Source organism: Sebastes fasciatus, chromosome 11 (assembly GCF_043250625.1).
Source record: "Sebastes fasciatus isolate fSebFas1 chromosome 11, fSebFas1.pri, whole genome shotgun sequence".
Lineage (NCBI taxonomy): Eukaryota > Metazoa > Chordata > Actinopteri > Perciformes > Sebastidae > Sebastes > Sebastes fasciatus.
Window position 1 is genome coordinate 27603431 of NC_133805.1, and position 25545 is coordinate 27628975.

Genomic DNA, 25545 nt, shown 5'->3' on the forward strand with positions numbered 1-25545 from the left:
GACACAGCTGTAATAACAGTATATCAAATTTTATTGTCTATCCAACAATAGTGATCCCTTATGGTTTGTCAAACAACATGCTACTGCTGTCAACAGTTAACATCAGTAGATGACACTAATCAAGTCACTATTTAAATTCAGTTTGATAGTGATTTAAATAGTGCAGTTACATCAATGCGAGTGCATTTATTTAAGACATTGGATTGCAATTGATCCCATTCCAGACAAAATGGCTCATTTAAGAAAGAACTCTCTTTCATACCGAGCCATGTCTCAGTGTAAAAATGTCTTGCAGCATTTGATTTTTCATGATAAAATAAATTAAAGGGAAAAAAAAAAATAAGCGTGCATCTCTAAATAAGCCTCATTTCATGACATGTTAACAATTTTCTAACAGACTAAGACAACGTGAGGAATGTGTCGTCAAACTTGGCTAAAGGCATTTAAAAGATGTATTGCTCAGTCTCTTGACAGACGGACGACGAAGGGCTCCAGTCGAGGTGTGTAAGGGCACAGAGAGGAGTTGTAAGAAAATCACAAAGTAAACGAACATCAACAAAGTGAGCATGCCCGAAGCGTCAACATTTCTTCACTGTGAGGTCATTTTTTTAAAAGACGGGAGTGAAATAAAAAAAGGTTGCTCGAGAGAGAGAAATATTGCTACAATCACTATAATTACACTAATTACACAATGCTGCTGCTATAAAATCAGCAACATTTTCACATATAAAAAGTCTATAAAAAGCTGTGTGATACATCTGTATATTCAAAATTGACACAGCTATAAAGTGTGATTAAAACTGAGCGATTGTTTTAAGATTTAAGTTGTGCACATACCATTTCATAACCAGTGTAATAGACCACCGTGGACTATGAAGAACAGCAGCAGGAGCTTTTAAGATGCAGCATGTCTCTAGGGGGGGGGTGTACAAATGGTTACAACATCTGGAATTAATCACCAGCTCTTCAGCATGCAGGAGGTCCAGTGTAGGAAACTGCATTTCATGGATATCTTAACAAGATAACAAACCGACCTGACTGACGCTCTAAGACACTCCATCCAAGTGCAAAGATGCACCTAAGTGGTGGCAAGAACACTTCAAACACCCCCCCGTTTGTGCTGGTTGAAGTTTGTCCAGTTTGCTTCTGAGGATATTAAGAGTTGGGGAAGGAGGGAGTGTGTGTGTGTGTGTATGTATGTGTGTGTTTGGGGACAGGGAGGCAGGAGCAAACTTAAAATCTTCCCTGCTTGGCGTCTCCGATGGCCCCCCAGACGTCGAAGACAAACTCATCTGGAAAGGCGAAGTCGCCGAGGGTCTCGTCTAACGCCATGGCGAATTCATCCGGGTTCTTCTTGTCACGGCCGACCTCGACCATCGTAGCGGCTGGAGAGAGAAGAGCAGGACACAACACTGAATGACTGAAGAGCTTTTCAGGAATTACTCCCTGAGAGTGAAAGGATTTTCTAGCTCTTAATACTTATACGGAGTCTGTGATTTGATCACATAGCGTTTACACATAATATGCATGTCATAGCTCTTGTCATATATGTCTTGGGCATTCAATGTTTATATATTATAATAAGGGCTGTCAATCGATTAAAATATTTAATTGCGATTAATTGCGTGATTGTCCGTAGTTAACCACGATTAATCACACTTTTCTTATCTCTTCAAAATCTTCCTTGAAGGGAGATTTGTCAGGTATTTAATACTCTTATCAACATGGGAGTGGGCAAATATGTTCGCTTTATGCAAATGTATGTATATATTTATGATTGGAAATCAATTACCAACAAAAAACACTGACATATTGTCCAGAAACCCTCACAGGTACTGTATTTGGCATAAAAAATATGCTCAAATCATAACATGGTAAACTCAAGACAACAACAGCTGTCAGTGTGTCAGTGTGCTGACTTGACTATGACTTGCCACAAAACTGCATGTGATTATCATAAAGTGGGCATGACTGTAAAGGGGGAGACTCGTGGGTATCCATAGAACCCATTTTCATTCACATATCTTGAGGTCAGAGGTCAAGGGACCCCTTTGAAAATGGCCATGACAGTTTTGCCTCGCCAAAATTGTTATTTAACCTCCTTCGCGGCAAGCTTTCTAGTTTCATTTGATGCCAGTATCTTCACTCTAGCTTTAAAACTGGCATTACTGCTGGAGTCATTACGCTGATGATGGCTTATAGCTCGAGTTTGTTTTTTTGCCCAAAATAAACAAAGAAAGACCTCATGTCTGGGAGTGCCGGTGATTTGTTTCTCCTGTCTTTGCCATGTCGTGCACCCCATACTGTTCCAAGATTTAGAGCCGTACTTGCTGCTAGTTTCTACTATATCATGTAGCGTTCCCTATACAAAACAGTCATTTTAAATCTATTTTCCAGAAGTGGGTTAAATCATCATGGTACATTCATGATTTCACAGATGTTTACTGTCTGCCATGAATGATATAATGTTTGCATGGGGTTAAAACCAATATTTACACACATTGTGATGGCTACAGCTCTGGCCTGCAGAGTAGAGCAGAGTGGCATGATAAAATGCAAATAAAATGTTTTGTTTTTTTCCCCCTGGGGTTTGCTTAGGGAACGCTATGTGACTAAGTCACAGAGTAACATACACAGGTCACAGATACAGTCGGGCTAACTGGATATTGTGTTTGTGTCTAACTGACTAATAGGGACAACAATCTCTGAAATTGGTCCAGTACTGAGGGAGAGCGCTGTCACCGGCAGCTGCGAAACAAGCTGCGAGGGCAAGTGAGCAGCATCAACGGAACATTACGTTCACTAAAACTGTTTGTTTTTGCCGCTGACAGGCTCAGATTGTTATTAGAAGTGTCTGACAACATTATGGAAAGGACCCAACAGAGAAATAAAACGTTTTTCTTAACCTTTCGCTTGATCTGGTCTGTTTGTTACTGTCCCGCTCAAGGAGAAGTCTCGTTGTGAAATCTGAATATCCGTACACTCAAATAAATACGGGCGGCTATCGAATTCAAATACCTCATCCACATTGTGGAAATCATCTAAATATTCAGCCATGACATTGAAAATCTTGTAGATAACACTAAGCTACGCATTCTGTACTCCAACACAACAAACTCTGCCTGACTGGCACTCACGTTTCCACCATGGATGTATCCCACTCACCTAGTTCAGTGTCTCTGATGCCCATGTAGCTCTCTAGGAGGTCGTCCACTTTCTTTACTGCCTTCTCCTCAAATTCTGTTGGCTAGAAAACAACAAACAACTCAGTCAACAACTCAGAAACAAATCATTCACTTCCTAATTTTTACTGTATTTTGTTGCAGTAACGTTCTTGCACAACACTTCCCAGGACGTGGCAAATTAGGAGATCAGTCTGACAGCGATTTATTATTCCAGATTTCATTGATGAGGGGGGAACAAGTACATGTGAATTAGGTGAGAACGTAGTGATGAGTATGTATCTTTTGTGGGTGTATTTTTGGTTGTTTTGTTAAATCAGATCTGTGTATCTTAAACAGAGAGAGCCTTTAAGACTATATTCTACTCTTTTTATTTATTTAACCTTTAACCAGGAAGTCCCTTGAAATTGAAATTTCGTTTTTGAGGGAGACCTGGCCACGATAGCACTATGTTAGAAAAATTATAAAACATGTCAAAAATAGACATGGCCAATTAAAAATAGTACAGATATATAATACAAAACCCCGTTTAGGAATAGCAAAAGAAAAAAGGAAAAAAGTGTTCTACCTAGTTCAGGAGCAAAAACGAGAAAACTTCCAAGCAGTCTTCGTTAAAGTGCCAACAGTTCCATTTTCAAAGGGGATAAAAAAGCTCTCTTTCCCAGTATAGGACATCCACAACACTTGCACACTCGAGTTGTAACACCCGATCTCAGCGGGATTTCCTAAAGAAACTCACCTCCTCCTCTACAGTAGCTGGGCCCTTGGAGCGAAGTCTCAGAGTCCCCCTCCCTGTGCCGATCTTGTTGTCACTGGCAGGTTTGGCGCCCTTTGACCTGGGCTCAAGCATTTCTGTCAATCAGAAGGGAAGGAATATTACAGAACGTTTTTTTTGTCCCGTTGCTGCAACAATACACTGATGTTTTCAGCTAACCACAAGTGAACATTATAAAAATGCCCGGTTATGGCTTCTATAAGCTAGTCCTGAAAGAAAGGCAGAGCTGTCTGTCTCACCACAATGATCAGCAAAGGTATAATTTGACCTCTTTAAACACGCATTCTGATGTTTTTCAGAAAATTATGTTGTAAATGCACAAAATGATCTCATGTGTCCTGGACCACATGCTGAGGAACACTGCAGCACACTATTCTTCTGATGTGTCTAGTGACTGAATCCTGAAGGAGGACCTGTTGGCCTTTTACCATGTGGGTCACTTGTCATGTATTGATGCAGATGTGTCTGTTTGTTTCTCACTCACCAAAGGCCTTCATCGGCTCCACCAGTTTTAGGGTGAAGGCCTTGTCTTTGGGCAGCTCTTTAAGCATGCGGGCGACCTCATAGTGCCGCGTCCCGACGATGTTACGTCCGTTGATGCACTCCACGTGGTCGCCCACACAGATCACCTTCACCCCGTACACGACGCTGCCCTCTTTGATGCGCTGCCATGCAGAAGAAGTCAGTGACAAATATAATTAAAAGACAGCAAAACTGACGTCATTACTTTTATGAAGTGCCAAACAAAAAGAGGTTTGTTTGAAGCAACACAAGACAGAAATACAGATCAAAACAAGAGAGCAAACAAGCCAAGTGTGTGTGTGTGTGTGTGTGTACAATACTTAGAGTTTACTGTATTTGCTCTTTCATTATGTTATACCAGAGAATCTCTTTTCTATTGTTTATGATGCAAAACCACTTGACTTACATATATAGTTATTTAAAATGCTTCCATGGAAAGCTAAATGTATCTCTGTATGAGACTTCAAAAGCTTTAAAAAAGGAAACTATATACTATACTACTAAATATATCCAATCTACCAAGTTAGGAGCCTCTGCACTGCATGGGTTTGAGACTTTTTGAATTTGAATGATACTTTCCTGGTCTTTTTCTTCACAGGAAGATAAAGTGTTTAACCAGAACCTGTTCATTTCAATTCATTTTTAGCTTGAGCTACAGTCAGAATTGTTAAATGCTTCATGACCCTCTCAACAACAACAACTTACTGCATGAGAAAGTGTAAAACAGATGTGACAGAAAAGCTGCATTATTAGGCTGCACTAGTCATGTTCTTAAAGGGATAGTTCGGGTGTTTTGAAGTGGGGTCGTATGAGGTACTTATCCACAGTAGGTGTATTACTTATTTTAAATGCACTTTGAAAGAGCATTCAAAATATTTTGTCCCTAAAATCAATGAATAATCATGATAAATAATCATGATCTCAATATTGATCAAAAACAATCTTGATTATCATCTTGGCCAGAATCGTGCAGCTCTATCACATACTACTACAACAGCATCACAACACTGACCGGAGGCTCTAATGTGTCAAACACTGTCAGATGCAGTGCTGTTTGGGCATCACATGATGGCACATGTGAGCACTTTGTTATGGTGGCTGAGACCAAATAAGCTCATTAGATCCGTCTGCATCAACAGAGCCATAAATACCAAGCTCAAGTATGATTTCAGCTCTGAGAGCAGGTTTGTAAAGTTACTTTAAATATGGCGGTCATTCGATGTCCACAACAAAGTAATCAATAAGTGCATCTTGATTCAAATACGATCAGAAAGCAGTAAACACTTGATTTTAATATTTCACTTAAAAAAATCTGAATCAGGTTTTAGGACTTCACTTTTGGTCCCTGGTAGCTTATGCATTGTCATTATTTTATTAATGTAAATGATTATTTAATTAACTGAAAAACGAAGATAGATTCATAATAAAAATGGTTGTTGCATCCCCATATGAGACAGTACCTACATTTGTCTACACAACTTTGGCTGACAAAAGCAAACCATTATTGAAATGATACTACTACTATTAAACACAGTTTATTGTTTAATCCTAACCTTCGATACGGCTTAACGTCTGATACTGGAATGAGCAAAATAAATGTTAAAACAGCCACTAACGTATTAGTACACATGATATTACAGTAGGTTTACCAAATAAGCAGATTACAATAAATGAATCCCCTTCTCTCATTTTGTGCCTACCCATGTATTTAGTATGTTACATAACTCGACACTACTGTGAATTAAGAAGTGAAATAAACGATGTTCAGGATGAGAAGCTCGGTTCCTTCTTACCTTTATGAAAGCGTATCCCGCTCCGTTGTCGGTGATGGTGAGGCCAAGGGCATCTTCAGTTTTATGAATCTCCACCTCCTTCTTGATCCCTCTAATGTGGGCAAAGATAAAATCCTCGAGACCGATCTGTCCCCCTAGCAGCTTGTCCATGTCGATCTTGTGGGTGTTGAGGGTGCAGAACAGGATCTGTACACACACACACACACACACACAGACACAGAAGGCAGATATGGTACATTACAAAAGAACTTGGAGAATGCACATATTTGATAAGACTGAAAAAAAAGTACTTTGAAAGCTTTCTAATAGGCACTGAATAAAATGAAAATAGACTATTAATCATTTGTCTTGACAGGATAACCCCACGAAGCATCTGCATCTTTTAACCACAATCAAAATAACCCTGTTTTTAGTCACAGCCTGAAAACTGAGCCAGATTCAAAAATAAAAGTGTAGATGACAGAGCGCTGCCTTCGTATGCTAAATACAGGAATCATCAGGGAACGCTGTCTCTATTCAGCAGCCAAGTTATGCAGCTATGCCCTCTTCCACCCCACAGTGTCATCAGTGTGTCTCTGTTGTAAGTCCTGAGCCTGTGATGAAGCAAATGACCTTTCCTCCCTGTGCCAGAAATGTTGAAATCTGGCTTCACACCTTGTGGCTGCCACATCTTGGCAGGACGGAATGAGGGAAATGTGATCACCAGCAGGAACGCGATACTCAAGCGGCCTGATTTAACAGCCCTTTAAACGGAGTCTGGACAGTGAAACCCATGAGGATGTGAATCATTTATTACACTCTACCTAGACAGAGGCTATTAATACTTTCATTTCTATTTACTCGGATAAACCTACTCCGTTATGCCCATATGCAACTTCTATTGTGGGATCAGCGTCCTAGTTGGGCTTTGCAGCCAGGATTTAGTGCCTGACTTCCGGGTTGCGCGGTGGAAAGGGATTGATTCGTACTGGTTCATCAGGAGGATGACCTTTGTGCGCCAATCAGGCTCTGGCAGCGAGGCTCGCCTTGTTTGGGCCATTTTTTCCCCTGTGTACCAACAGACGCTGTTCACACACACATTAGCGAACATGGCCTCATGCGTTGCCGTGGGTTACCAGACTATAAAAGAACGGGATTATAATGGAGGGAGGCCGCTAGAGGAGAAGGGCAAAAAGAGAGAATGGAGGAGGAGAAGAGGCGATGTCTGAGGCAAGGGAGGGGCATACTGTAGCTGAATTAATGGCTCTTTTCCATAACAGTACCCCCCCCCACACCAGGGCATTACCCAAGAGCGAGTGGGAGGAACAGCAGCGGACGCCTACACCCGGTTACCAAGGCTGCCGACCGCATTAAGCAGCTCTCAGCACTCTTCTCCTCCTGCTGAGTGTGTTCACACTGCCGGGTGGAGCTCAGGATGAGGCGTCACTCGCTCTGATGAGTGACGGCCTGACTCACTACAACAGATACTACACCTCCCACTGCCTGCGCCACACGGGCCAGAACCTTGATAACCACGTGGAAAAAGGGCGAATGAAAGGAGAGGCAGTGCAATCTGTTCAGCATGAGCTACTCATGGGTCAATGCTTTCAAAAGAGGACAAAGCACATATGAGTAGGGCATATGGTCATTAGTCTAATACAGAGTCTATATGAAATAACCACATGGAAAATATATTTTTGTATACTCCTGTGTGAATTTAAATGAAAAGTAGGAGGAGTATTTTCTCACTTGAGTGCAAAATGAACATAACTGTTTGAAGTGAAATTATAGAGAAAAAATAAATAAATATAGGCCTAGCCCATATCGCGATGTAAACTATATATAAAAATTAGGGCTGTCAATCGATAAAAATATTTAATCGCGATTAATCGCATGATTGTCCGTAGTTAATCGCAATTGGTCGTGAATTAATTGCAATTTTTTTATCTGTTCAAATTGTACCTTAAAAGGGAGCTTTGTCAAGTATTTAATACTCGTATCATCATAGGAGTGGGCAAATATGCTGCTTTATGCAAATATATGTATATATTTATTATTGGAAATCAATTAACAACACAAAACTATGACAAATATTGTCCAGAAACCCTCACAGGTACTGCATTTAGCATAAAAAATATGCTCAAATCATAACATGACAAACTGCAGCCCAACAGGCAACATCAGCTGTCAGTGTTTCAGTGTGCTGACTTGACTATGACTTGCCCCAAACTGCATGTGATTATCATAAAGTGAGCATGTCTGTAAAGGGGAGACTCGTGGGTACCCATAGAACCCATTTTCATTCACATACCTTAAGGTCAGAAGTCAAGGGACCCCTTGGAAAATGGCCATGTCAGTTTTTCCTCACCAAAATGTAATGTAAGTGTGGAGCGTTATTTAGCCTCCTTCATGACAAGCTAGTATGACATGGTTGGTACCAATGGATTCCTTAGTTTTCTAGTTTCAGATGATGCCAGTATCTTCACTCTAGCTTTAAAACTGAGCCCGCTACAACCTGAAAATCGCAAGTTGCGTTAATGTGTTAAAGACATTAGTTATTATCGCGTTAACTAAAGACATTTCTATATCGGTTTGACGAGATATATATATATATATCTATCTATCTATCTATCTATCTATCTATATATAGATCGATAGATAGATAGATAGATAGATCTCTATATATATATATATATATATATATATATATATATATATATATAGAGATCTATCTATATATATATATATATATATATATCTATATAGAGATCTATATATATATATATAGATCTCTATATAGATATATATATATATATATATATATATATATATATCTATATAGAGATATATATATCTATCTCTATATAGATATAGAGATAGATATATATATATTCACTTTACTGTCATAGAGGAGTAAAGAAACCAGAAAATATTCACATTTAAGAAGCTGGAATCAGAATTTAGACTTTTTTTTGTTAAAAAAAAATGGCTCAAACAGATCGATTATCAAAATAGTTGGCGATTAATTTAATAGTTGACTACTAATCAATTAATCGTTGCAGCTTTACACTCGACCCATAAAAATATGATCATGGATGTTTTGTCATGAGCTGGGCCTGAACACATTGTTCTTGTCAGTGATCCACTGATTATATTAACTATTGGTTGACTGTGTGAGTTTCTACCACAAACACTTTGTTTGTTTTTTTCTGATTATGTGATCATCTTGCAGTTGTCAGCAGCTCCAGCCCTGCAGAACAGCTTCTGCAAATATTTTCATTTCAATTTTTTTTTTTTTTTTTTTACTGGTGGACACAAGATGTTCCCTATTTCACTGTAATGTCCACTCTCAGTGGAGTGGGACTTTGAGCTTCAGGGAAAACGAGCAGTGGCGGGCGTAACATCACACAGTCAGCAAAGGCCACAGATTTAATATATGAGGCGTTTAAACCCTCATTTAGTCACCACATTGATAATGAGATGAGATGCGTCAGGATCTGTCTGATTCAGCTCAGCAGGTGATTGTTTGATTCATCACATCAAACCTTCACTTCAGTTATCCATCAGAGCACAGTGGTGCAATGTAACTAAGGTACATTAACTCACAGACTGTACTTCAACACAATTATGAGATATTAGTACTTTACTTGAGTATTTCCATTTTATATTACTTAATACTTCTACTCCACTACAATTATTTGACGTCTAAAGTTACTAGTTATTTTGGAAATTACGATTTTACACACATATAATATAAGTATCGCATAATATATGATCTTATAGTGTTGTCAAGAATATTGATATTTGAAATGGTTTCAATACTCATTTTCCGCAGTATTGGTACACGGGTACCAGCTGCGCTTTCTGCCCTCTCCGCTATTTATGTTTCCATCTAAAATTTTATGCCCTCAATGTTCTGTCAATTTTTCCCTGTGGTATCGATAATGGTGTCAAATATCCATATTTTTCAAGGTATTGAATCAAAGTTAGAAATTCCAGTATAGTGACAACCCTATGATCTTATATACAGTATATATATGAGCTTACAAAATATGATGCATTTTTAAAGATTAACTACACTAAATTATCTCCACTTTGACAAACTACAACATCATGATTTTAATAAACAATAATATTATATAACAATCTGCATAATGAGTACTTCTGTACTTGAACTAACTTAGGTGCATTTTGGAATAATGGACTTTTACTTATAATGGAGTAATATTTTATAATTGCGGTATTTAACTTTTACCCAAGTAAAGGATTTGAATACTTCTTCCGACGCTGTCAGATCAGCACGCTGTCGTATCAAGTGACCAACGTTTTCCTGGTGGAAACCCTGAAAGGTTTTTGTTTTCTAGTTTTTAAGACAGCCTACAAAACGATTGGTGGTGTCTTCCTTTTATATATCATTGTAGATGTAATATCTTATGGTTCAATCTGGACTGTTGGTTGGACAAAACAAGACATCTGAAGACATCACCTTAGGCTCTGGGGAAAGGGGTGTTTCCACAATGTTCTGCCATTTTATTATTTATTATATATTTATTATTTTATCAACATATTAAGGATTCATTAATTAGTTGAATCCCTACTCACAACCCAAAAGAGCAGCTCTGTATTAATTTTAAGACATGCCTTTTGACTAACTCTGCAACGCAACTACAGTACTCAATTGATAAATGTACTGAAACAAATAATCTTTATATTGCCATTTTGTTCACATTTTATGTGGGCCGCCAGCTCTAACAATATATTGTAACTCAACAAAATGAGAGATTTGTGAAGCAGATATTGCACAATAATATACAAGCAAAAGTACATCTAATGAATCTCTAAAAATCTCCACCTGCATGTATTCTTCCCTTCTCCTGCCCGTGTTTGAGAAAGGTAAGACAAATAAGCCTTTAATTGGATCTCCCTCTGAATTATGTCCTGCATTAAAACAGTGTTGACTTAGGAAACCTGTTTCTTTGGTAACTGAAGCGCTGTCCATTTACAGCCTCTTACAGCCTCTTACAGCCTCATCTCTTAATGGCAGAAAAGAGGGTTAGAAAGATTAAACGGAGAGCATCGTGCTTACAGAGGGGAATTACTCATGTGTAACTAGTGGAATAATGTTCTTCCCATTTCCTGTCTTCATCCACTTCTATTTCTGTGTCGGGTGTTTTTAGGTAGTTAACAGGGAATGCTGATGCAAGCGGTGTGTATTGTGGCGTGGCTGTGTTTTCAACAGGATATCACATTCATCAGCATTTAAGCCGGTGTAATCATTTACCTGACTGCGGATGTGAGGTTCATCAGAATGACAGCTGAGGGTTTGTTTCATAAAAGGTGGCTCATAAAAGCAGAGCTCATTATGAAAAGTGACTCCCGGCCAACATTCAGTCTGTTTCATAGCGCTGATTGTAATAATAAACAAAGCAAAAGAGAAGTGTTTGAACTGGTTGTTAGCTCAGAGGGTGTGAACTTTCTTTGTATGATAACTGCTGAAAATGTGTACAAGATATGCAACACGACATCAAACAACTTTGATGCATCAAATAGGTGCCAGGTCATTTATTTTATGGCAGAATAATAAGAAATTTAAGTTCTCTATCGGTTGAATACAATTTGTACATGTGAATAACAGCCTCCATATGGCAGAAATACTGTTTAAATACCTTCAACGAGAACGAGAACAACGCTGATGCAACAGCTCTGAAACAGAAACTTTCGGCTGTCACTCCGAGGGAAATTAACGAGCTTGTAGCTGGTTACGTGGTGGAGGAGATGCTACTAGTCTCCATCTTTCCGTAAAATCATTAATAAACGCATAACATGGAGGGAACAGTGCCTGACAGAATAAAACATTTGCTGGCTACCTCGATATAATAAAGAGCTGTAAAGGGGTACTGTGTCTGTCATTCCTGCCTGCAGAGTTACAGATGCTGTAGACGAGGTTATGCAATAACAGTGGAGTCAATACATTCAAGAGAAAGGCGTACAGTATGAGCCCTCTGGACAATGTAACCAACATACGCAAGAAAGCACAAAGGGGTTTTCAAAGACAAAGACAAAAAAACCCTCTAAAGAGTTATTTTTCTCAGCAGGCAGTGCTGTAAAGTAACGAGTTACTTTTTACTGGCAGCAACATTGTAATATAACAAGTTACTTTTAAAAGTACCGTTACCCACCACTAGGGCTGTGTATTGGCAAGAATCTGGCGATATAATACATATCATGATACAGGGGTTACGATTCAATATATTGGGATATATTGTGATACTGTAAACAAGGCGATATATTGCAATTTTTTAGGGCTGTCAAAGTTCGTTTTAACGCCACTAATTCAGCTCAGTTTTAAAGTTGGAGTGAAGATACTGGTATCATATTAAACTACAAAACTTAAGGAATCCATTGGTACCAACAATGTCATACTAGTCATGACATGGTTGGTCGCCAGGGAGGCTAAATAACGCTCCAAACTTTTTGGTGAGGAAAAACTGGTATGGCCATTTTCAAAGGGGTCCCTTGACCTCTGACCTCAAGATATGTGAATGAAAATGGGTTCTCTGGGTACCCACGAGTCTCCCCTTTACAGACATGCCCACTTTATGATAATTACATGCGGTTTGGGGCAAGTCATAGTCAAGTCAGCACACTGACAGCTGTTGTTGCCTGTTGGGCTGCAGTTTGCCATGTTATGATTTGAGCATATTTTTTATGCTAAATGCAGTACCTGTGAGGGTTTTTGGACAATATTTGTCATTTTTTTGTGTTGTTAATTGATTTCTAATAATAAATATATACATACATTTGCATAAAGCAGTATATTTGCCCACTCCCATGTTCATAAGAGTATTAAATACTTGCCAAATCTCCCTTTAAGGTACATTTTGAACGGATAAAAATGTGTGATTCATTTGCGATTAATCACGATTAACTCGATTAACACGATTCAATATTTTAATCAATTGACAGCCCTACACAAAACATAATATGGTGATACTCATGTGTATCGATATTTTCTTACACCCCTACCCAACACTGGTAATAAGTACAGCTTATGTCAAAATGTGATGAATTTTATGTGTACTGCACATTGGGAGGAAACAATTTTACTCTTCAGCCTGAGGTGAAGCTACGGCTGAAAACTAACAGGTCAGGTTATCAAACAGGTTTGGCAAACTGAATTTCCTGAAAATAAGCCAGAATTACTGAAGTAAACCTGGTTTAACTGGTAGTCCTGCTTTCTGAATGCACCAATAAAACACTGACACCCATGAGAATTAAACTACAGATTACTGAATGTGTTGATAAAAATAATGCAGCTCTGTGAAGACTATGTACAACTATGAAGGGAGGGAGAGGGCTGTGTGGCAACCAGAGGTCAAACTCTCTCTCTGATTCATCACCACACCCGTCCCTGACAGGTGATAGCAAATATTGTTTTTTATCCGTGGTTGTTTTGTCCCCGCCGTCACATCGATTCTCTGAGAGAGAGAGACCGATGGAAACCTGAACTCGCCTCTGAAGAAACCTGCTGTTGTTGTTCTGCGGGATCAGCTGCCTCGACGGCGCTTTGCTTTGCATCGCTGCTGGTAAACAACCACTTAAATCGCTATAAAACCAGATCCGGTCGGGTCATCTGCCTGACAATAGTAATGAAGAACAATTAGTAGTAACCGCATGTTCACTGGAACCATGCTGAAGGATCATTTCAGAACGTGTTATTAGTCACTTATATGATATAAGTGGGCCGGTTTACTATGCAAGCAAATAACGGTGGCTTTAAAAAGAAATTTAAGATTAGAGTAGAAACAAAAGTTTAATTTACAAAATAATAATCTTACTACAAAAGAATGAATTTAGGAAACATTAGATTTCCTTTCTAACATACAATAAAATAATCCCACTAATCATTTAGTTGAAACAGTACACCATTGGTTTGCATGTTTTAGCTCATTTTCTGCATGATTACATATACTTATAGTAACAACACAGATTAGCCTTTCTGCAAACAATGCTGTTGTGTTTTACATTTCAACATGTATTGTACTAACTATTTGGTTTCCATTCATTTCAGTTAAGTATGAAAATCAATTGGCAGACTCTTGAAACTGGTTCCACTTTCTCAAATGTGAGGATTCGCTGCTTTTTTTTGGACTGTTGGTCGGACCAAACAAGCAATATGAAGACATCAACTTAGGCTCTGAAGACTTGTTATGGACATTAACTATTAACATGCTACATTTTATAGGCTAAAAGAATAATCAATTAATTGAAAAATATAATTGACAGAATAATTGATAATGAAAATAACTGTTAGTTGCAGCACTAAATAAAACAACATCTGTAGCTCCGGAGCAAGTACATGCCTTTAAAGATTTTTTGTCTAAAAACAAGAAGTTTTTGTATGTTAAATGACTAAGGATGGCTGATTTAAATAGATATATGTAGCCTATATACACACAGATATATACTATATATGCTTGTGTATCATCTTACTATGCAATCGTGTTGTAAAGACATGGACATGTTTTGTTATTATTTTACAAAATCCTGTCATCATAATTAATGATTCTAAACTCACAAAATGAGTAACTGAAGTTGTTTATCACGTAAACAAAGAATTTTGTCCGATGTTATGCTTAACAGCAAAACACATTTCATTACATTGAACATCAATTTGATTGTTATGTTATCTTGTATGCATTTGCTATGGTGATACACTCTCAGTGGCCACTTTATTAGGTACACCTGTGAAATTGGCCAGAAAATCCACCTTTACAAAGGTAATAATGTTCAGACACCGTCAGAGAGGTATTCATTTAACTACATCTTTATTTTTGAGGTTGTTGTTTGCAGTGGTGTTGAACTGAAATTATATTGAGGTGTTTTTTAGCGCTGCTTATACTCTTTTCATGATGAATGACTTATTTCCAAGAAATTTATGAGCACATCTCTGATAAACACAAGATTTAAAGCGGTGCTTTTGTGTGAGAAACTCAGTTTTACAGATCTGTTGTAATCAATTAGTCGACAAAATCATATGAGTGTTAGTCGACTAAGAATTTCTTTGGTCGAGGACAGCCCTAGTGTTTCTAATGTTTTTACACACCCATGAACCCATACGATACTATGAATACTGGGCTGTTGATTTCAGTCGTACTGCTACTGTACTGTTCTCATAAGCAGTGTCTCATCCTCATATCGTGATAGACAAGGAAAGCTCACTTAACCTTCTTTGTATACAAAAATAAATAGATAAATCCAGTCACAAATCAACTAATCAAGATAAACTTCTCTTAAACAACTACAAGGAAGTGAGTGCAGGAGCTCGGTTAATACAAACAGCAGACTCAAGCTCCATCAACTCATGAAATTGTTTCTCCTAATCCATAAATAATAAGAAATGTCTGGCTGCAAACTTGGAAGTACAACAACCTGCAAAACAAAATGTGTGGTTCTGTCACGCGACCACAGCCCAGATATTCAAACTGTAGGCAAATGGTGTTTCTGGAGAGCAGGGAGCACTCTCACTGCAACAGGTGGACAACAAGCAAAGTCACAGAGAGAGCCACACCTCAAACTCTACAGCTGTAGGGCCAATAACCAGACTTTGAACTGAGCACATAAAAAGATCCCGTTCTTCATCTAAAGACTGCAGCACTAAATTCACGTGTTACTTACATAGAGACTGAACTGAGTTTACATAATATACTCTATGTAAAGCCTTTACTTTTAGTGCATTTGCTGTTATAATGTTTGAGATGTTAATTTCACTCAAACATGATCAGTTCTGCTTCCTAAGTAAAGACTCTGAGCTTTAGTGTAACATAAGAACTTGTGTCTAATTAAAGGCACAATAATAGACCCTCACAGTGAACCCAGACGTGCTGCAATGCAATGTGATGTCTGTTTGGAAAGAAATGTGCCGCCTATCAGAGGCAGTGATCACAAGGAAGACGACGCCATTGTTCATTAGATAATTCATATCAGGGTCATCCAAGCACTCATGTAGCCTCGGAGCCACTACAACAACCTCAGCTATGGTTTCTGTTGGCTCCTCCATGTGCGACTCTTTTGTCCTGCTGTTTACTTTAGTGTTACGCTAAATTAAAGATGAAGCACTTCCTCAATGGGTAAGGATTTGTGTTCTCACAGCAGATATCGTTCACGTTTCACATTATTAACAAGGCAACAGCTGTCAATTTATTTCACAAAATTTTAGGGCTGTCAAAGTTAACGCGATAATAACGTGTCAACGCAAATTAGTTTTAACGGCACCAATTTAACTAGAAAACCTAAGGAATCGATTAGTACCAACCATGTCATACTAGCTTGACAGGAAGGAGGTTAAATAACGCTCCAAACTTATACTTCAATTTTGTTGTGGAAAAACTGGCATAGCCATTTTCAAAGGGGTCCCTTGACCTCTGACCTCAACATATGTGAATGAAAATGGGTTGTATGGGTACCCACGAGTCTCCCTTTTACAGACATGCTCACTTTATGATAATCACATGCAGTTTTGGGCAAGTCATAGTCAAGTCAGCACACTGACAGCTGTCGTTATGATTTGAGCATATTTTTATGCTAAATGCAGTACCTGTGAGGGTTTCTGGACAATATTTGTCATTGTTTTGTGTTGTTAATTGATTTCCAATAATAAATATATACATACATTTGCATAAAGCAGCATATTTGCCCACTCCCATGTTGATATGAGTATAAATACTTGACAAATCTCCCTTTAAGGTACATTTTGAACAGATAAAAAACATGTGATTAATTTGCAATTTATTACGATTAACTATGGACAATCATGCGATGATTAATCGCAATTAAATATTTTAATTGATTGACAGCCCTACTAAATTTACTACATTTGAATCAAAATGCCACAGAATTGACATTGCACACATGTGTTTTAATTTAGCACAGCTGTGTAAGAGTCTGAGAGGAAATGTTTAGATCACTTCTATGTAAGAATTGCCTCCAGGCTGTGAAAAACTCTGTACTCCTATTTTGAAGGAAATTAACTCAGCAAAGAGGGAGGAATGGAAATAAACACAAATTATTTAAACTCACAATGATAAACCACAACATCTGTCTTAACTGAATCTGTAATTTTACACTGACATTTTTTAAAAAACTTTAGTTGACATCCATCATAGACTATATCTTCTCTGTGATGTGCCAAAATAAAAGCATTATCTCTGGTTCATATGTATTCTCACTGTATTCAAGGCTGTTTGTGGGATGTTTTAAAATGTAAATATGTATATTTAGAGCTTATTCACTTACAGCACTTACAGCCATAAAGATTAAAGTCTATACAAGAGCTAAAGCAGATGGCACACTCAAAATATATCTGATGCTCAGTGGGACATTTGGTCTTTTTGAGCAGACTGCATTTGACAGTTTTGTAATGAATAACATGTCGAGCACTGGATCCTCCACACTCGCTCTTCACCCTCAATACTGACTGAAATGTATCCATAGCGTAAAACACTATCACGTATCATAAAGTGAAGTTGGCATCAAATGTTTGGCTAGATTCTTGGCCTTGTTTATTTATGCACTTATCAGGCATTTCATGTGTGCCAACTGTATTTAGGTAACATTCTTGTTCAGCTGTTTGTGTTACAGTGTTTAACACTGATAAGTAGGGCTGCAACTGGTTATTGCAAGGATTATTTTGATTGTCGATTAATCCGTTGATTATTTTCTAGATTAATCGAATAGTTGTTTGGTCTATAATGTCAATCAGAGTTTCCCAAAGCCCAAGATGACGTCCTCAAATGTCTTGTTTTGTCCACAACTCAAAGATATTCAGTTTACTGTCATAGAGGAGTAAAGAAACCAGAAAATATTCACATTTAACAAGCTGGAATCAGAAAATTTTGACTTTCTCTTTCTTAAAAAAATTACTCAAACCGATTAATCGATAATCAAAATAGTTGCCAATTAATTTAATAGTTGACAACTAATCAATTAATCATTGCAGCTCTACTGTGTGGCATGTTTTGTTCAATGTAAAAAAAATATATATATAAAAAAAAGATTAGCAGAAAAATACGTCCCATATTAATTCAAGTTTGACCACATTATTGTTTTGGTATAGGTTCAGAAACTCGGGTATCACACTGGCACTGCGGTATCGAAACACTACCCAGCAGCAACAATCATTTTCATCATCATTAACCTGCCGATTATTTTCACAATTAATCTTCTGCCCTATAAAATGTCAGAAATACTGAAAAATACCCTCTGCATTTCCCCAGAGTCCAAGTTAAAGTCTTCAAATCGCTTCTTTGGTTTGACCGACAGTCCAAAACCCAAAGAAAAGTAATTTCCAATGATAAAAAAATAAAGAATAGAAGCAAATCCTTTAATTGGAAAAGTTGAAACCTGAGAATAAGTGGCAGTTCTGCTTAAAAAAAACGACTTGAACGATTAATCGACTAATTGTTTGCAGCTCTACAAGTATCAAAAAGAGATTAAACTTCTAACTTAATCCCTAAAAAGCTGTTTTGTTGGGGGGGGGGGGGAAATCCAGTTTAATAGGTACACCTGGCAAATACTAATGCAGTTTAATACAACAGCCCTGCAATAAATCCTACCTTTATGAAATTTATACTGTTCTGTTTAAGAGAAGTGTTAATCAAACTTTATGGTTATTTGGAGGCTGTAGTTTGTGCTGCTGTTGAATTGAATTGCATTACACATTGAGAGAGGTGTTTCTATCATTTAGTCTGCCCTCACTGATATAAATTGGGTCGACAAAATATTAGTAACACCTTTCAGTAGAATGAGAAGTACAGTAAGTATAATTTGGGTATCGTAGCACACCAGGGGCACAAGTACCCAGCCCTACATGCTGGTATTCATTAAAATTAGACTTTTGTTGGGAAATAACACGGCTTTCATCAGACAGTGCTGATATCTTTTGTCCTGTGAAACAGAGGTCACGTCCAGTCAACAGCAGAGTGAGGGTTTGGTGATGTTTATGGAGGGAGGAGGCACTGGGCTGAGCTGCTCCCCCGGGTCCTCTGGGACGCCTCTGGCTGTGGCTGGAGCGGGACGAGTTATCTGGTTAGATTTGAGGCGATGCCCACTGAGCCGGACGTGAGGGACTTCCTGTGGTAAAAAAACGTGGAGTCCAACATCTCACACTCCATCCGCCTGTCAGTCTGCATCTGCCTTTGTCTCGGTGTAACTATCTGTGCCAGATTTCTGAATAGACCACTATCCTCAGTGGCACACATACTTTCTACACCAAAGAATGACAATGTGACATAACTGCTTGGCGGGCAGAGTGATAGGTTGAAATTTAGGATGTTATTTTAATTTTGCAAATGCAATTTGAATAAAATCAGCCTCTGTTTAAAGGGACTGTTTGTAAGAATCAGAAATGCTTGTCAACAGAGACTCCTGTGGCCGTTAAGTCAACAAAAGTGAGGCAACAAAAGTCGGCTTAGGGCTCGCGCTTGTGCTCGCTCTAAATAGACATGAACGAGCATCGCTCAAAACAGTGAGGTGACACACGTCAGCTAAAACCACAATATCACTCTATATTTCAGCTGCTTGGCAGTAATGTTAGCTGACCAGACGAAGGTCTCTCCATGAATCACTGCTGATCCTAGTGTTGGCTTTTCCTGCCTCAGCCTCCCGACCGCGGCCGGAGGGAACAGGAGACACCGGCACCCGATCGGAGACGATAACGTAACTCGTTGCGGAGCCCCGTCACTTCACAAGACACGGGAAACCTCTGTTGGTCTGGAGGAGCTGCAGCATTTATTTCTGCACAAACGTCCACTGCACATTCACTAGATATTCTCAGATCTACGAAGTCTCCTGCAGTGTGTAGTGTGCGCGCATGCACGTGAGGTGGAACGAGCTGAGTGAAGGCAAGCAGGCAGGCAGAGGAGCAGAAAGGCAGAGTACAGCAGAGACTCCGGCCCTGGAGACCAAAGCTACGGTCTCCCCCGCGTCCTCTGACCGCGGCCAACACTGTTTAACAGACGGGCTTCGCTAGATATAACTTTGCGGTTTTGGTGCTTCCGTCTAGTTTGTGTTAGAGTCTTGTCTGAACAGCGTAGCCACACGCTCGCGTGCGCGCATATGCGAGCGCTCATATGCGAGCGCGCATGGGACACCGACCCAGGTGATTAATACGTGTAAGAAGTTACAAACAGTCCCTTTAAAAAAGGTATATGAGTGGTATTAACATTCAATAACATTGCAAATTCCCCCACCGCAGGTCTACTAAAGGATTATCTCATTTTATCTTAACAGGATTCAAATTGAAATGTGTTTCTGTTTATCACTAAGAAACAGGTCTTTAGTATTTAGGCTGAAAAGTTTTAAAATACATATAGTTCCAATGGCATCTAAGAATATGATTGGTAGTAAGACTATGCTTAATCGGTGTTAGGATTAAGAGGGGGTCCTTAGAAAATGTTCTCCCCTGTAAGGGGTCCCTGGCCCCAAAGAGTTTGAGAACCCCTGATCTACAGAACAACACTCCCACAGCTGGTACAAGACCAATGTCTTGCCCAAAAGCAGGGCAGTGCTTGCAGACATGAAGGTTTGAATCCAGTCTTCCAACACAAGCTGCTGAAAATCTGCTAAAATCCCAAATCTCTTCAGCTTCTCTGTAGCACTGTGCTTGTTGTTAGGGAAAGAGCCAGCCGTAGGCAGTTTCTGTACTTAAACAAGTCTAGACAGATGCAGAACGGTCCTAATGAGTGTTATTGATAGACCTGATGGAACAAATACCCATAGGAAATATGGCTGGTGTCCCATTCAGAGAGAATAACTGCACAGTTTGAGTCTCCTTGAGGACATCAAATCAGAAAGACTGTGGCCAGTTTGAGGGAAGCAGCCCTCCACCTATCACATGTACATCTATATGTGCTTCACTGTGTACCAATGCCACCGAGACAAATTCCTTTCCAATTACTGCACTTGTTGAATGAAACGACTGTATCTGTGAGCTTCAAGAGGGGGAAGGAAGTTCACGTGCCCAGCTCTTACAACACACCAGGCTGATAACAGCCGGCCCCACCGGCCTAGCTAGTCATATTTCAGGTTGACAAAAGCTAAACATGCCACTCACACTTTCCTTTGAAAAGAGGAGCTTATGCAGTACGGGCTTAGAGGAGGACACAGAACCGGCTTTTGTTTTCAGGACCTCCTTGTAGACGTGCAGCTTTTGCTCCTGCTTCCCAGTGGAATTTGACGCGGAATGAAAACTGTATCTAAAAATAGAGGTAATTTCTCAGGTATCCAGTGACTTCATAATGAAGATAAGACACAGAGCTATCTTGCATGGTTGGTTGAAGGGCTGGCAAGGCGTGCCTTTACAAACTAGCTTTCCCAAGACAATCAATGTTGACTTTTAATGGCTACCACGGGGCTAATCTCTAAGAAAAGCCACTTATAAAAGTGTTTACCCAAACCTTTACTACAAGTGTTCATCTAGCAGTGGGGGAAGAAGTATTAAAGTTTTTTTTACTGAAGCAAAAGTAGCGTTACCACACTGTAAAAATACTCCATTATATGTTAAAGTATGTATAAATGTACTTATGCAGAAATATTTAAGTATTATCAGCAAAATGTAGTAAAGTAGCACTCTGCAGACAAATGGCCCCTGTAACTGATATATATCATTATTACATTGTTTATACTGATAAATCAATGAGTTTTACTGTTATAGTTGGTCGAGGTGGAGCTAGTTTAAATTATTTTGTATACAGTTCAGTCCAGTGGTTCCCAATTTAGAGGTCACAGGATAAATCTGAGGAGTCATGTGATTAATAGGGAAGAAAATCTAAATTCAGCTACACAAAGTTGCATTATTTTGACAGTTATCTATATGACACCATCTGTGAGGTTTAAAGAGAAAATGTTATATTTAGTGGAACTGCTGATAACTCAGACATCTGAAATGGGACGGGCTCCTTGACCCATATGGGGTTTGTTTGTAACTTATCAAAATATCATTACCTTAATCTGAAAAGGTTGCCACAGATGTCAAATAAATGTACTGCGGTATCGAAACACTACCGAGCAGCAACAATCATTTTCATCATCATTAACCTGCCGATTATTTTCACAATGAATCTTTTGCCATATAAAATGTCCGAAAATACTGAAAAATGTCTTCAAATTGCTTCTTTGGTCTGACCGACAGTCCAAAACACAAAGAAAAGTAATTTCCAATGATAAAAAAAAATAGAGAAAAGAAGCAAATCCTCCAATTGGAAAAGTTGAAATTGAAATTGGAAATACTTAAGTAAAGTACCTCAAAACTGTACATGAGATATTGCTAACAGCAGCAATTAAATGCATCACAATTAAGTGGCTAAAACCTGAGCCCCCAACATACAATGTATGGATTGAGAAGGTATGGGAAATTTACCACATGGAACAAATAACCTATTCCCTAAGACTCCAAAAAGACACATTTATTAAAAGGTGGAGCCCTGCCATGATCATACCAAGACTGTGATCAGGTACCTGCATATTTTGATATATCCTGGATCATACTTGTATCTCTGTCTTCCTGACCCAGGTCATCTCTCTAAGCACATACACACACCCACACAACACACACCCTTCCACACACTGACCTCTGACCCTTCACCACATTTATTTATTTATTTTACTTTATTTCATTTTCATTCTTTGGATTGTTTAAGTATGTGTTCTCCCTTTCTCTGATTTCAATTGAAATTACAGTTTAAGATGAAGTCTTGTTTTGAGTTTTTTGTGTTTTCTCTCTCCCCCTCTTGTTTAAAGTTGTAATTTTTTTGTGTAAAAACAAAGAGACAGCTGTAAAATGAAAATACAGTGGTAAAGAATTCGATCATGATTTTATAAGTTGCTGAAACTGCAATAAAAACTAAGTTAAAAAAAAAAAAAAGCTGTTTTGTTGGGGGAAAAAAAATCCAGTTTAATAGGTACACCTGGCAATACACCTTAATACAACCGCCCTGCAATAAATCCTACCTTTATGAAATGTATACTGTTCTGTTTAAGAGAAATGTTGATCAAACTTTATGGTTATTTGGAGGCTGTTATCAATTTATCAAAATATCATAACCTTAATCTGAAAAGGTTGGGGGGAAGTAATATTTCCCTATGAAATGTATAAAGTAAATATAAAGGAGCATAAAATGCAAATTTTTAAAATATATTCTATCAGGCAGCTTAATCCATAATGATACATCATCATTTATTAGTTTGTTAATATTTTGTATTAATAATCTGACTCTGCAAAGTAAGAAGCAACTACAGATATCAAATAAATGTAATAAATGTAGTAAAAAAGAACAATATTGTCTTCCACAAGGCAGTGAAGTAGAAGTATAAAATAGTATGAAATGGAAATACTCAAGTAAAGAATGAATCAATGAATCATATTCTATAAGATCATCATATGTTTTCAGCTTTGTGATGATGCATTTTCTAAGTGACATCATTTGAGTCAATTTAGTCATTTAATTTAACCGTAAAAATTAATAATAGTCCATTTTAACTTCATGCATGTCCCTCTGGAGCCACAAGTCTTTATACAACTTTGTTCACATATGCAGTACTGTACTGTAAACAGACTTTGATGTCATCTGATTTTCTAGAAGAAATAGAAAATCGTAATAAAAGTTACTTTAGTTCTTAAATGTTATTTCCAGGACTCCCAACTCTATAAATTTAGTAAAAAAAAGAACAATATTGGCTCCCACAAGGCAGTAAAGTAGAAGTATAAAGTAGTATGAAATGTATAAAGTAAATATAAAGGAGCATAAAATGGAAAAACTCAAGTAAAGTACCTGAAAACTGTACATGAGTGCAGTACTTAGTACTACAGGTTAGAATACTTCATTACTTTGAGTTAAAACACTTGAACGCAAAACTAAACCACAAACATGAGTTTTAAAAGCCACAGAAGAAGAAGAAACATGCATGACTGTTTGCTCCTCCAGGTGAGCTGTTCTTACCTCAGGTGGGCTGATGTTAAACGCCTCTGCTATCTTCCCGTAAAGCTCCTTGACGTTGGAGAAGCCCTCGATCCTGCCGGTGGGACTCCCGTGAGCCAGCTGCGTGTGGAACACCAGTTTGGGCCGCAGGTTGGCGGGCGGCGGCGGCAGCCCGGCTCCGTTCACCGAGGACTTATTAGACAAGCTCCCGGTGGCACCTGCGTGTCCGCCGCCCTCCTCGTTGTCCACCAGATGCTCCTTCGTCGACTGCTTTTTCTTCCTCCACGGTCCCAGCGGCATGTTTGTGGTAGTTTTCGCTTGTTTGTCGACGTTGGAAAGTATAAAGTCCGAGCTTCTGTTAGAGCATTGAAGTAACCTGTTGAGTTCTAATCCCAACGGTCGCGTTTGGTCCTTATTTACTTCCTTCTTTCCTTCCTTCCTTCCTTCCGCGGCAACACTTTTCCTCTTCCTCACCTGCCTCACAGCCTGGATGTGTTTCTTCGACAGTGGCTCTCGCTTGCTGAATAACTAGTGTGAATATTCAACAGGTAGGTGGTGGTGAGTGCTGATAAACTCTGACACAACCTGCTGGCTGCTCCGGTCCTGAAGGCTAACAATAGCTGCTCTGTCCGTCTGTCTGTATGTATGTCAGCGGGGCGCATGCGCAGCGGGGCGCAGTCCCAGTGCACCTGTACTCTACCAGGAGAGGAGGAGGGGTCACTTTAAATCAATTACTCAGGTGGTATTTAAAACACATGCTGCAGGATAGTGGTGGAAGAAGTAGTTAGTTCTTTATACTGTAAAAATACTCTGTTACAAGTAAAAGTTCTGCATTCAAAATCTTACTTTGCCTAAATAAAAAGTACATCATTATTAGCATCAATATAGCCTATATATACTTAAAGTACCACAAGTAAAAGTACTCTTTATGTAGAATGGCTCATTTCAGAATAATACATATAATATCACTGGATTATAATTAGTGATGCAATAATGTGCACATAACTTTAACTTTAACTTTCTATTCATTGGTGGATAATATAATGATCATCTTTAATTTACAATAACATAACATTTCTTACACCCTTCCTTAAATGTTATTTCCAGGACTCCCAGCTGCCTCCTGAATTCTGAAAGGATTCTTCTTTGAAACCTAAAGGACCAGTTTAAGCTTTTCAGATAAGGGTTTCCCAGATGTGTAACGTAAGATCAGGATAAAGAGTTATTATCTTTTTTATATATAATTATACACTTCTTTACAGTGCCGATTACTGATGAAACATGACACTGAATTATTGTAAACAGAAAGGTGTGTAAAC

At 38.6% G+C, this 25545-nt stretch overlaps 1 protein-coding gene across 1 annotated transcript; it reads right to left on the bottom strand.

Moving 5' to 3' along the window:
- Positions 1-13: 13 nt before the first annotated feature.
- Positions 14-24877, bottom strand: gipc2 (GIPC PDZ domain containing family, member 2). The gene is made up of 6 exons (XM_074651982.1): positions 24248-24877; positions 6273-6458; positions 4442-4622; positions 3922-4034; positions 3166-3247; positions 14-1385 (listed from the first exon to the last, which is right to left on the bottom strand). The coding sequence occupies exons 1-6, from the start codon at positions 24524-24526 to the stop codon at positions 1234-1236; spliced, it is 993 nt and encodes a 330-aa protein (XP_074508083.1). The 5' UTR covers positions 24527-24877; the 3' UTR covers positions 14-1233.
- Positions 24878-25545: the final 668 nt, after the last annotated feature.

Coding starts and splice junctions, on each gene's coding strand:
- gipc2 (XM_074651982.1), bottom strand. CDS start 24,526: ATGCCGCTGGGACCGTGGAGGAAGAAAAAGCAGTCGACGAAGGAGCAT. Junction 4,623..6,272: donor CGGGATACGCTTTCATAAAG/GTAAGAAGGAAC, acceptor TCTGCATGGCAG/CGCATCAAAGAGGGCAGCGT. Junction 4,035..4,441: donor GGAGCCGATGAAGGCCTTTG/GTGAGTGAGAAA, acceptor TCTGATTGACAG/AAATGCTTGAGCCCAGGTCA.